At 41.2% G+C, this 14695-nt stretch overlaps 1 protein-coding gene across 2 annotated transcripts in view; it reads right to left on the bottom strand.

Annotated features, from left to right (window-relative positions):
- Window positions 1-14695, bottom strand: part of PDE11A (phosphodiesterase 11A) — a 426226-nt gene that overhangs the window by 98663 nt on the left and 312868 nt on the right. For both annotated transcript variants that reach the window (XM_075180554.1, XM_075180553.1), the window contains exons 11-12: window positions 897-1043; window positions 658-765 (exon numbers count right to left, since the gene is read on the bottom strand). In XM_075180554.1, the coding sequence (XP_075036655.1) occupies window positions 658-765; window positions 897-1043 (255 nt within the window). The remainder of the gene's footprint in view (window positions 1-657; window positions 766-896; window positions 1044-14695) is intronic.

Genomic DNA, 14695 nt, shown 5'->3' with positions numbered 1-14695 from the left:
ACTACAGCACCGCCGCAGACGCTTCTTTGACAGCGCCGCGGCTGCTGTATAGGACAGTGCAGCTATAGCGGCCACTTAGTTAGCGCAGGGGGGTGGTTTCTGGAGACTCAGAAACCCCCCCCTGCGTGCGCCACTGTGTGCAAGTGGCAGAAATAAACTTTATCCAAAGAGCTGAGAAGCAGAATAAGAAAACTGCTCACAGTCAGCTCATTACCCTACACATGTAAGGTAAATACTAGCTAAAGAGGTAGATCCCGGCCTTTTAAGACTGTATGTCAGTCACGCCTGTAATGTGCGACATGTCTATACTGACAATGTGGTCCTAAACATAATCCTGAGAGTATGCCCCGCTGAGCCTTTGAATTCAAATGGAGATCTCAATGGAGAACTTGTATAAAGACAAATATTGGACCTTGCAGCTGTTAAAAATACAGAGGCCAGATATTTAGCACAGATATTAGGTTTAGGTCATATTTTTGTTAGCTAATGCAGTTCCATGATCTTCTGAGATAATTAAATAAAGTTGTGAGTTCATCTAACAGTTTGACTTAATATTGTTCAGAATTGTCAAGGTTAATTTTCCTGGTCAGCCACAGTAATTCACTGCTACCTATCAGAAACTGCCCCAAGAGAGTAAATCAGTTCTTCGGTACTTACAGTTAACATGGCAAACATCAGCTGGCACACATTGAAGGCATGCCGCCAATTGTGATAGAGAACCATACGATAATTCTTCCTTACTGTCAGAAGCCACCTGCACAAGGTCTGAAAAACAGAAGGGGCAGTAGCAGCGTTGTAGTTACAGCCGTGTGTGGCGGAATATCTCATTACCAGTGTACGAAAAGCCCTATGCCAGAACAGAGCAGGGCTGCTACACCAGTGTAACAGATGTTTACCTCGTAATCAATTTTAAACTTCTGAACCATGCCCAATTCCATGAACATTCGCAGAGCCGCTGTAATCATCTCATCAACGTCCAAGGAGAAGTCATCAAAATGGATATCATCGATAGAAAATTCTGACACCAAGGGGATGTTGGCTGCCTTGAATGATAGAGAATACAGTTACACACTACTTCAATGCAAAATGCACACCATAAATAAGTAGATTTTATTTTCATTCAGTTTTTCAGTTCATGCTTAGCAATAAAATAAAATAATATGGTCTTCTACAATGAGAACCTTGTCTTACCATTATTCGCACAGAATGTGCAAACAGAAATAAATGGGAGCTGACACTTGAACTAAAATATAATTTAATACTTATACAATACTTTCATTACATTTCGGAATAAAGTGCCTTTAAATCAGATAGACAACACGTGGTGCTACGGCTGTTGCTGAACTACAAACTCCAGGAGTAAGTAAGAAAGGAGATGGCAGAATGCTGGGACTTGTAGTTTCACAAGAGCTGCAAAGTAACACGCCTGTTTAAAGACAAACAAACAGTTATATCAATCAAGATTTACATTTCAGAAAGTTAAAATATTGTCAAATAATGCTCTTTGTGGAGTAATTATCCCACTACACTTTATGGGGCCTGTTTAAGATTCTTTTAATTATTGCCCCAATTGTCATTGCAACAATGACAGATGACTTTTTGGGGCAATTTGATAAAAAGTCATGTTGGGGGCAGCGCATCCGATAGGAGTCTGTACCGGTAATTACTTTATTACTTTAGTCTTTGGTGCTTTGATAAAATTGCACCATACCATATCTCCTACGGTAGGTTTTTTTAAAATTCCTATTTTTTAAAAAAGCCTAAACCAAGTCGTTTGTGCAATGTTTAGGGCTTCTTATATAGGCCCCTATGTACCGTTACATATGCTTAAAGAGGAATGTGTCTCTAAGCTTAGAAAAAAGATGTTGCAGAAGAGGTAGCAAGAAGCAAATGGCTGACACATTTATATCACAGTATGGTGAACACAGTTTAACAACTGTTATCATTGATGTCTATGATAAACACATTCTCCATACATGTGAGCGCACATACAACATGCTGTGTCAATCATCTCTATGATAATTGAAGCTGCAATCACCATATGGAGAACATATATAAAAGTATTGCACATCAAATGCTATTAATGGTTATTTATTGCTAGTGTATATGAGTATTATAAGCTTGCATGACTCCTTATGGAAGCCACTTGCAGTAGAACAGTTATGGGATCCTATACCTACAGATTGTGCTATTATTATTTAAATCAGGCAAATGAACTGTAGGAAATTTCTAGAGGCCCCACAAGTGCAAATACTAGACGTACAGAGCTTTACATTTAGCACAGATAGGCCTATTGTCTACCTTGCACTGACCCCGGACAATGAATATGCACCTATCTTTGAGGGATTGTGGGGCAACTGGAAAAGTGCATGATGAAAAGAGTGAAAAGGTCACTTGAAAGTCCTTTTACTGTCACCAGTGATGGAGCTACTGCAGCTGCAGGTGTGCAGCAGCCAAGGGGCCGAGGTAAGGGGGTCCTGTAACCACGTACTTCCTGCAATGGTGGTAGTTATTACTATTAGACGCAAGCATATTAGTGGATACAGGCAGTTCTGCTATTGCTTGCACCCATTAATATCTCAGAGCATGCGTAAAGAAGACTAAAATTCCTATCTGCAAAATGCACAATGTTGTAACCCTTAAGATGCCGCCATTTTCATGTGTACCAGCTATGCAAGTTTAAAATCGGGTACATTGTCACAAAAACCGATGCAAATATCATAGGTACTGTACTGCACAAGAGTTCTATAAATGACCACTTCTAAGTTAAAGAATTTGAGCATCAACAATCAAGATTGCACTGAAATAAGTGGGACATTAATTCTTTAGAATAAGTTCAAGGGCTGCAACAAATAGGCCAGACACACAACATACAAGTAATTAACACACAATATATGCATAATGTATAAACTTGAATACATAAGGTTCTATTATTATTATTAAAGTCTAGCGGAAATAGGCTATTTGACGGATTTGTCCAATTTAAAAAAGTCATAACATCGAAGAAATCACAGACTTCTTTTACTTTAACCTAGTTACCGCCGCTTGCCCCATAGACTTCTACGTGGATGACAGAAGGAAACTTACCTTTCCTCCGTTTGGATTAAAAAGACAGTGTCAGCTCAGGATGGTGTTACTGAGCTTTTCTGTCCATTTCAGGCCTGAATGTTTAGCAGCTCAGTAAACTCAACACTGAAGTCTATAGAGCCTGTGCGTTTCGCAGCAGCGTTACGCCACCGGCGGAACAGAAGAAAACTAATAGAACCCATAACAACAGTTTCACTGCAATGGAGGATTTACGCCGGGGACCACCCCGGAAGGGAGCGTATTGGTAAATAGTGTCAGTACAGCTTTCTGTATCGCTGAGTTAGTATGGTTGAAAACTGGACAAATTTAATACATACACCCCATAATATCATCATATAAAACCATGACATGCAAAAGTACTTTTCACCTTCAGACCTGTGGGATCTGATAATTACACAGAACATGATGTATGATGTAAAACTAGCTGAAGCTATCTGAAATTCTACTTTTTATTTTATATTGAAATGTAGAAAAAAACCTACAGAAAATCGCAAGAAAAAACAGAAGAACAAATGTAAAATCATCCATATTAATGATTGCTGCGAATAAAGAGAAGTATAAACAGATTTATGGGGCATCAATTGACAATAGAAGAATGATTACTTGCCGCTTGGGGTACCACTCTCTGTTTCGGTGGATAATTATGTTCTTGTGTGTTTCGCTCAACAGAAGGCTGACAAATTACAGAGGCACTGTTGACCCTAGATAGGATTTCAGTTATTTATGAGACTATTTTTAACCATGAAGTATATAGGGCCACAAAGATTGGCTGACAAATCAGTATTATCACACACAACTGTTGTTGGATAGAGAGGATGGAAAGTTGAGCAAAAATGTAAGCACAAATATAATGTTAATCGGTTGGCTTGAGGTTAATGCGACATATTTGAGTACTACATATTTGAGTACAACCTAGGATTGATTGGGATTGCTGATGCTTCTCAGATTTGAGAGAGGCAAACACCAGTTTCATGTGACATCGGAATCTAGCGAGCTTGTAAATCTACCTGTTTACAAATTGATGCCCTTGTGTTTGGCATCATTTTGTGTTCTGGAGTGGGAGCGATAATATATAGAAGCATAGATGCAACACAAATGCAGGAAAAACAAACAGTAAATTGTTGTTAATTCATCAGAAAAAAGAAACTTGAACACTATTGGGATGATTAGCAGCCATTTCTAGGGCCTGGTGGTATGGTCAACTGCAAGGGGCGCTCAAAGTAAGGGAGTGATCGGCCTGCTGACAAATGTATTTTATGGGCAGCACAGTGGCGTAGTTTTTAGCACTTCTGACTTACAGCACTGGGGTCATGAGTTCAATTCCCGACCATGGTCTTATCTGTAAGGAGTTTGTATGTTCTCCCCGTGTTTGCGTGGGTTTCCTCCGGTTGCTTCGGTTTCCTCCCACACTCCAAAAACATACTGGTAGGTTAATTGGCTGCTAACAAATTGACCCTAGTCTGTCTGTGTCTGTCTGTGTGTCTGTGTGTTAGGGAATTTAGACTGTAAGCCCCAATGGGACAGGGACTGATGTGAATGAGTTCTCTGTACAGCGCTGCGGAATTAGTGGCGCTATATAAATAAATGGTGATGATGATGATGATGATGAGGATGATGATGGTAGCATTGGCATGCGCATTGTTGCAAATTGTCCCATGTTTGCTGGATTTGCAGGATTTTGAAGTGAATCCCGTGGGGATTCAGGGCTATGTCCAGGGCTATGTCTGTATGTCTGTATGATCGAAGCTACTGCTTTGAAATAAGTGGAACGATCCCCAGAGCGCTAGTTTCAAATTTTCACACTGAGGAAGTGATCACAGACCAGTTCCTATCTGATTAAGTAGGAGCAGCCACTCGACTTGGCAGTGAAATGAAAGTACTCAAAGGCAGTAAATGGCAAATAATGGCAATAATTTGGAAAATATTAGAGGGAACTTTCTAATTTCTCGTCATGGGAACTATATTGTCTAGAATCTAAATAAGGCAGCCAAAAACAAACAAACACAGCAATAATATAATATTACTTAACTTTAATGGATCAATATATTGACAGATTGGTGTGTTGTATGAGTAGTTGAGGGTAGGTGAGAAAGAAGAGCTAAAATTCAGCAAGCTACTTGAATGATCAACAGACAAATATTGATCAATTGATGCAAACTGATGATTGATAATATTGATTATATAACTTGATAATCGTTGGCAGCATAAAAGACAAGCCAGTGATTAATAACACAGCAAATTACTGTAATATAACATTCTCAAAACAGCATTGTCTGCCAGTCTCAGAGCCAGATAGGTGATATAAACCATAGATTTTAGTATGTCATGTAATATACCAGGAGAAAAAAAAATATCTTCCTTACATCTTTTTTTGGCATCAATAATTAAGGGAGTGGACAAACAACAAGTATACACTAAACTACAGGTGAAGCAATTGGATTGCAAAAATATCCCAAAAAGCAAATTGTGCAATTTTGTACATTAGAGATTTGATGAAGTAACAATAAACAATGCAATAATCAGCACTCTTAGTTTAGGAAATAAACAAAGGCATAAGCTGAGATTTACAAATAGTATAATGTAATGTTTAAATATACTGTATTTACTATCAGAAAAATTCTGCATCCTAACACCATTGGTTGCAATTGCCTGAGTAATTTCTATTTAGGGAGTGAACAACTATAATGCATATAAAGCAATTATCTTGCGCCTCCTCAAAAAAATGATCTACATAATAATATATAATAATAAATACTAATTACTATGCAGCAAGCTTTACCCTAATTCCTAATTCCAACATACCATTTTAGGCATGATGTTCCAAATCTAATAAATTAACAAATGTTTGTGAACTTGCTGCACACTCTCCCACTTTTACTGTATATGGAAAAACTGGGCATTGTAATTCCCTCTTCTTACAAAGGGTTTCAAATAGTTAATTCTGCCATTGTGCCAACTTACCTGTGGGTAAGTGGATAAGTGGTATTGGTCAAACTATGGTCTACATGACCTTGACAGCCCACTAGGTAGGTGTATCAGTCTCTGTACTAACATACGACAGGTAATTCACATGCAACCTACATTATCACTGGTTTCACTAAGAAGTATACTGGTGAAAAACTCAGAATGAGATTGTAAAATAGTTCACCCCTCTTGGATTCAGGGCCCGATTTTCCAATAGGCTGATATAAGCAACATTGCAACAATAAGGGGTATAAACTGGAATTCTTTTTAAAATATAAGATTATTATTATTATTATTATCCTATATTTATTAGACGCCACAAAATTTCCGCAGCGCTGTAAACAATACAAACTGTAGACAATACAGGGAGAAACAATACAGAACGAGATAAAAGTAGTTCTCAAAAGAAAAACATAAAAAAAAGTGTTATAGGGTTTTTAATCTTGATGTACTCCCATGGTAAAGGCTGAAGACAATGGGTTATCCTCGGACGGGCCCTTGAGGATAAGTGAGCAAAGGAGACAAGGACGGTGACAGATGCAAGTCCAACAGACCCCCCTCCTCCACCTTAATGTTTTCACCCTCAGTAGTGCTCACTCACACCTCTGTTACACTATACAGTTTTGACATTAATGAAAACAAAATGAGTGACAAAGATTGCCGTGACCCATTTAAAAAGCCAAGTGGAGCTGAGTTTCTAAAACACACAAACGTAAACATTGTTGGGGGGATGACGGAAGAAAGTTTTTAAAGAAGAGTTACTTTTCCCCTTTAGCCTGACGGGAAGGCGCAGGGGCGCTACAAGCATATTAGCCTAGGAAAGCCTGAATCCTTAATCAAGCCCTGCTTGGACTCTCAGGATACCTCATCTCTAATAATGGAGCTCTTTGTGTTTTTTACAACTGGGCAAATTTTTGTAAATGCCATGCTTTGACTGTCCAGAAATACATAAAATACGAGCGATCCGTGCACGAGACGCTGGCTGTTGCCCGAATTTTTTTTGCCATTTATGGAATCCAGTAACCCCACGCAGAACATTGCAATAGCTACAACACAAATATAATCTTTCATGCCATCCACTTAAGGAAGAGTTTGTGAGTAGGTGGAATTTAACATACTATATTATTCAGCAACTTGAGAAATAGCAGCAAACCATCAAGTGCTATACAGCAGGCCCTGAGCTAGTGAGAGGATGGATATGTTACTTAGCCACACTGGAGAATACTTTTATGCAACCTACTTAAACCTTTTGATATAATAGCAAGAGAAATGAGTTCAGATAGTACCAAGTCCTACCGCTCAATAAAATAGTGGAAAAATCAGCTACAAAGGCCGAACAACTATATGATAACAAGTAACACTGCTAGGTATCTTGTAACTCAAACTCTAATTGGCATCGCCATGAGCCAAGGATTTGTAGCATATAGAAATCTTTGAGCAACCATGCTTGATCCTAGGTTTAAGGCAAATGTAATGTCTTTTTTTCCAACAGACTCAGATATAAAGATATGCAAATAGCTCCTTGTAAAAAACTGACATGAAACTGTGGCTTTTAGCATATGCCTGAGAAAAAAAGAAAAATTATAATAAGATTGATACGAATGATGTCGTGGCACAGCACTTACATGGAAATATGATTATAATTGGCCAAGCTTAAAAGAGATGCCCAAATAGCTTGCCACCTCTATATGTCTAACCAGATGCTCTCTTTCTGGAATGGTGGAATATTATTTTAATAATAATAATAAAGAAACTAATATCAGAGAAATTCTCTCTGAATACAGGGTGAATACCTGAATATAGTCTGGCTGTGGTCTACCACCCTCCAGTACAGTACTCTGGAGGAGTGTTTAATACAGCAGGCAACATTCCACAATATGAAGTACAACTTCTTTGATGAATACCCTTGCAGACAAGTTGAAAGAGAATTAACTGCAGTGGCAGACACCCCATCTTCCGTGATCACCCCTCACTGCTGCCGGACACCCCGTCTTCCACACTATCCATCTCCCTGCTGCCAGACACCTCATCTTCCACACTTCCCTCCCCTGTTGCAGTAGTGTGGAAGATGGGGTGTCTGGCAGCAGGGAGAGGGGAGTGTGGAAGATGGGGTGTCTGGCAGCAGGGAGAGGGGAGTGTGGAAGATGGAGTGTCTGGCAGCAGGGAGAGGGGAGTGTGGAAGATGGGGTGTCTGGCAGCAGGGAGAGGGGAGTGTTGAAGATTGCGTGCCTGGCAGCAGGGGGTGAAATAAGGAAGACGGGGTGTCCGGCAACAGGGAGGGGGGAGTAAGGAACATGAGGTGTCTGGTAACAGGGAGAGGGCAGTGTGAAACATGGGGTGTACGGCAGCAGAGAGAGGTGAGTGTGGAAGATGGAGTGTCTGGCAGCGGGATGGTGGAGTGTGGAAGATAGGGTGTCTGGTAGCGGGGTGGTGGAGTGTGGAAGATGGGGTGTCTGGCAGCGGGATGGTGGAGTGTGGAAGATGGGGTGTCTGGCAGCGGGGTTGTGGTGTGTGGAAGATGTGGAGTACGGCATCAGGGAGGGGGGAGTGTGGAACATACCCCATGTTCCATACTCCCCCCTCCCTGCTGCCGGACACCCCGTCCTCCACACTTCCCTCTCCCTGCTGCCAGACACCTCATGTTCCACACTTGCCCTCCCTGCTGACAGACACCCCGTCTTCCACACTCCCCCCTCCCTGCTGCCTGATACCACATCTTCCACACTCCCTTCTCCATGCTGACCGACATCCTAAGTTCCACAGTCCCCCCTCCCTGCTGCCAGACACCCCATATTCCACATGCCCTACTCTTTCTGCTGCCAGACACCCCATGTTCCACTCTCCCCCCTGATGCCAGACACCCCATGTTCCACATGCCCCACTCTTTCTGCTGCCAGACACCCCATGTTCCACGCTCCCACCTCCCTGCTGCAGGACACCCCATGTTCCACACTCGCCCCCTCCCTGCTGCCAGACACCCCATCTTCCACACTCTCCACTCCCTGCTGCCAGACACCCAATGTGCCACACTGCCCCTCCCTGCTGCCAGACACCTCATGTTCCACACTCCCCCCCTACTTGCTGCCAGGCACCCCATGTTCCACACTCTCCCTTCCTTGTTGCCAGTAACCCCATGTTCCAAACACTCCCCCCTCCCTGCTGCCAGACACCCCATGTTCCACACTTCCCCCTTCCTACTCCTGGACATGCCATAGTCCACTCTTCCTGCTCCGTGCTGCCAAACACCCCATGTTCCACACTCAGCCCTCCCTGCTTATAGACACGCCATCTTCCACACACCCCCCCTCCCTGCTGCCAGACACCCTATGTTCCACACTCCCCCCTCCCTGCTTACAGACACGCCATCTTCCACACACCCCCCCTCCCTGCTGCCAGACACCCTATGTTTCACACTCCCCCTCCCTGCTGCCAGCCACCCCATGTTCCACACTCCCCCCTCCCTACTGCTAGACATGCCATAGTCCACACTTTCCACTCCATGCTGCCAGACACCCCATGCTCCACATGTCCTCCTCCATTCTGCCAGACACCCCATGTTTCACACTCCCTACTCACTGCTACCAGACACCCCATGCTCCACATTCTCCTTTCCTTACTTCTATGGATATGTAATATCAGGGATGCTTTGACAATCAGGGCATACACCCTTTTTCTGTCATTTGGCAGATGCCAATGCCAAGCCGTCCTTTCTCTCCTTTCTAACAATTCTCTCTCCTTGTTTTCCAACTACCGTATTTAATAATATTATTAAATATAAATAAACTGTACCAGGCTTCTGCCTGAATAGCTGTTTTCCTTTTATGGGAAGTATCAGATTAAACTGATAAGAGCAGGTATGTGTACTTGCAGCTGGTTCTACCTGGAAATATTTTTGAGTTGTGACCTCCAGTCTACATTTTACAGGGTGTCTGGATTTAACCTGTCTGGATTTTTACCCTATTTTTGCCCATCATATTACTGCAAATATCCGGCACTGTGTCTCATTGTCATTCACTAACATGCCATGAAATGGGTCAGCAACATTCAGCGGCGCTCATACCGGCTCTTATAGAGTTAGGAGCAAATCCAGCTACAGGGTTTTTCCAGATATTTGTATCTGGAAAAAACATTCAGGTGCTCCCTTAGGGGGGGGGTTTCCAGTAGCACAGATTTCCCCCTCCCATTCTGTGCTGAAGTCACCACCTGCTGATGACAGTCGCCAAAAAAAGTGGGCACCCAGTTTAATCCTTACCCCTTCAGGCACTGTAGGGGCCATGCAGCGCATGACTCATCTTTCTAACAGACTGCGGAGGGACCCCCCTTTCTTCACACCATGGACCGCGTGCAGCCTATTTCCATAGAGAATGCAGTGCACAGGAATTTCGTTTGCAGAGCATGAACTCCACCCCCACCTCTCCTCGGGTCAGGGGCACTTGAGCACTTCTCCTACTTCCAATAGACGTAGATTCAGTTTGAATGTTTACCTCTCTCCCTCTGTATGTCTCTGCTCTTCCCTTTGTGTGTTTCTGTGCTTTTCTCTGTATCTGTCTCTCCCTCCTTTTGTTTGTGCCTCTCTCTGCATTGTGGGTGTCTGACCTTCGCTCAAATCCTTCCTTCCTGATATCAACAACTGATTAATATTACTGGTCCACGCAGTGACTTCTTCCCATCCACAAGTCAAATCGGGACTTGAATGTGCGGATTGGGCCGGAGCTGGATCTCAAAATGCGTCCAGCTCAGCAACTGCAGCATATACGCCAAGTTTACATCAGACATACATACACCCACATAGGTATACACACAACCAAGAGATACAGCAGATATCATATTTCAAAGAAATCTCCTCCGTTTAGGCAAATACCGTTCAGCATCGCAGTCCCCATAGATTACTATGGGAACTGCGATGTTCTGCAATGCATTAAGCTTTGATAAGCTTTGCATTGCGCAGACAGGTAAAGTCATCTCAGGATGGCGTCACCTGTCATTTCCTATGGGATTCTGCTAAAGTCTCTTCGACTTCGCAGAATCCGATACTAGGTTAGTGCTGTGGGCATACGCACAGCACTTCCGCTGCCGATGTCGAATCTAAATCAGATTGTTCATCTGTAAGTGTCAGTTTATCAGTTATGAGCTCATCAGCTGGAGAGAAATAAATACACTGCATGGTTAGCGTGTACAATTAGCTCTGCTTTATTAGTTACAAGTCCTTATATATATAGCAAAAATCACGTATTACAGAAAACTACGCCCTAAAAGGTTTTAACCACTCATGCTCCCTTTACACAGATGTTGCTATATTCTCTCATTTTCGCACAGGAATACTCCCCAGGGGAGAGTTGGCTTATCTCCTGTGCTGCCATGTCCAAGGTTATAAGCATAGTCTTGTGCAAACAATGAATAACTCCTACATACTAGCTGTATCTAATCTGTCTTTAAGCTATAAGAGAACAAAATGGCTATAAGGCAACAAGATGGCGTCAGTTTAGCAAAATCACATTTCTCACCGGTAAGCAGAAAAATGAGATTGCGGCACAAGGGTCACTTCGCTGGGGCTCTCAGAGTAGCCCTGGCATGATGCATTCAAGCAGTGCATAAATATGTATCACTGCAATGTGCAGCGATACATATTTAGTTGCACCGCATCTAATTGATGCATATACCCCTAAGTGTCAAACAGCCAGATCTACACCTATATCTGTGGCCAAACTGGGAAACAGATCCTGTCGCTTGTTACTCGGGAAAAGTAGAAGGGTTAGTCTGTTTGTTGCAAACTTAAGGTTGGTGTTACATGAGCACTTGGACTACTAAGTATTTACAACCAGATAACTAAGTGCCTGTATTAACACATTACATTCAGGGGAAACACTCTTTCCCTGTCACATAAGAGAGCTGAATGTGCACATAGATATTTTATACCTGAAGCTACAATTCTGATAGCATCTTATAACTAATTTGAAGAAAAAGTAACAAAAAAACAATTAGAAAGCATAAATGTAAAAAAAGATATCACAATCAGGACAGATTGGTCAGTTGGTTATTTTATGTTATTAATTGTTGTGTTTATAGAAAACTACAGAGTGCTTTCCTGGGCCAGCTCTACAGCAAGACTAAGATGAAATATGCAAATATGTTCAAATATGATTTCCTTAAGTTATAGAGGAAAATCAAACTCTTACTCATTATTTCCAAAATCACTAGACTGAGGTCAACAAAGATGTGATCTCACTGTTGCTAGACTGATTGCCTCCTCACTGGATGTGAAGTTAGTGCTTAAATCCCATCAGGAGAAACATTTTAACAATGACGGAGAATATATTATTTGCCTTGTATCTTAATGTTTCTTTGCAGAGGAGTTTTTGAATTACAATTGCTCATCGGCTCAGCACGTACAAGACATTGATTATTTAAAAGTGTTAATAAGTGTAGTGGAATGTTGAAGAAATAGTTCAAAAACAAAACATTATTATGACACAATTAGTAAAACTGGTCATCTATATATGACACAATTAGTAAAACTGGTCATCTATATATGACACAATTAGTAAAACTGGTCATCTATATATGACACAATTAGTAAAACTGGTCATCTGTATATGACACAATTAGTAAAACTGGTCATCTATTTATGACACAATTAGTAAAACTGGTCATCTATATATGACACAATTAGTAAAACTGGTCATCTATATATGACATAGTTAGTAAAACTGGTCATCTACATATGACACAATTAGTAAAACTGGTCATCTACATATGACACAATTAGTAAAACTGGTCATCTAGTTAGCTTTCATCTTTTCTAAAATAGCAGAACTGATCCAGATGTCTCTGTTAATAAACCTATGAACATGGCAAGGAACAAATGGTTAGTAGTGATAACAATGGTTAGTTGTGGTAATAATGGTTAGTAGTAGTACACGTACATATTCCTTGTGTCCTGCTACCAACTGTTCTGTGGAAATGACCCTGTAAAATGTATTTATTTATTTTTTATACTAACCAATGACACTACCTATCCCTTTGCTCTGTTTGCACTTATCAGTATGGATTCTTAACCTGTATATAACTTGTATGCCATATAAACTTAGGTTTATTAAATATGAGAAAATAAAAAACAAGGGGAGTCATTTATACAGGGAATAAATGTTGATATTATGGGGCAGATGCTGAGTTGGTCGCAAATTATGCGCAATTTACGCTAAAAGATGTCGCACTCAAAAAACTGTGTCTATGCCCATATGCTGAGGCCTATGCATCTTAAGATCCATGCACATCAGTATATAGGAGCATGTGTATGTGTAAAGCATGGAGATGCGCTATTAAAGCACAGAGATACACTAATCATCATCTTGGTGTAAGTGTACAAAAAATAATAACAATAATAATAAATATAATAATATAAAAAAATAATGGCATGGCAATACCCAGAAAAAATGTTCCCAGCACCAGGGCTTATAACCTAGGCTAGTACTGGCAAAACTAGGTGGACAAACAGTGCAGGGTTCTACAAAAAACTGCAACCAGCATTAGACTATGACAGGCAGGGCTGGTAACAATATAATAGGGAAACCCGCAGCGTGGGGTCCACCTGCTAAGGGAAAAAATGAAGTGTCAGGTATATAGTATAAGTTTAATCATGTACTTGCAGTGCCTTACATTGTCCACATCTGATGAAAGTCATAGACTGCTCTCCATTGATTTTTGTAGTCAACTCCCCTTTTATATTATTTGAATATCAGGTTTGTGCATGGCCATTTTGTTTTTACCATGTGCCTTACACAATGCATGTAGACCATTGTAATTCCATCTGATGACACTAATCCATCCAAAACAAGTGAATTGGCATCACAAACTGGCAAAGTAAGCTTAAGTACTGCGCTGTCCAGCATTAATAACAACCACATTTCTAATGTTCATGTTGGAGGAAAGGCACATAGGGGCATATATACCAGAGGATGATATCCCTTTGGCCATCGAAAGTGGGTGTTTCTGCCAACAATAGGGCTTTGCCGTATACTTCTAGTGGTTACCGCTGGCAATAAGATCTGGCAGGTTTTGCTGTTGATATCTTTTCCATGAAAAGCAAGGCATCTCGGTGGTACATTTACGGCAATACTTGTTCTGTTATCACCACCTCAGTGTAGAGATAACAGAAGAAGATTCATGGAAAACAAGCTTTGTTATTTGAATTTGAATGCTCAATCGATTTTAAATATTGTTATATATTTTTTAATATCGTAATCTATTTAAAAAAACAAAAACAATTTTATTAGTAGAACTGAAAGCTCAAACTTTTGCACGTAGTAACCCCTCCAATGACTGCTGCCCAGGAAAGAGTGTATTGTTCACCCTTTGTGGGATTGCTGTTTTAAATAATTTAGCATTTCAACTCTAGAGTATACACAGCCCCCCCGTAGAAATAACGTGGCATGTTACTTAAGCTGGGTACACACTACAGAAATTTCGACCAACTTTTTATGCCGAGCAATTTTACATGCGATCGATGTTCCGATCGCTCGGTCCATGGACTGCATACACACTAGCCTTGGTTAGGATGATAAAGGGAAGAGCGGACGTCCCTTTAGCGACTTTTTACAGCCATGTTGTCGTGAGCAATGACCGTAATTTCGTACTCACTGTCATG

This window comes from Mixophyes fleayi, chromosome 7 (genome assembly GCF_038048845.1).
Source record: "Mixophyes fleayi isolate aMixFle1 chromosome 7, aMixFle1.hap1, whole genome shotgun sequence".
Lineage (NCBI taxonomy): Eukaryota > Metazoa > Chordata > Amphibia > Anura > Limnodynastidae > Mixophyes > Mixophyes fleayi.
This window is presented reverse-complemented; position numbering and strand designations above follow the sequence as displayed.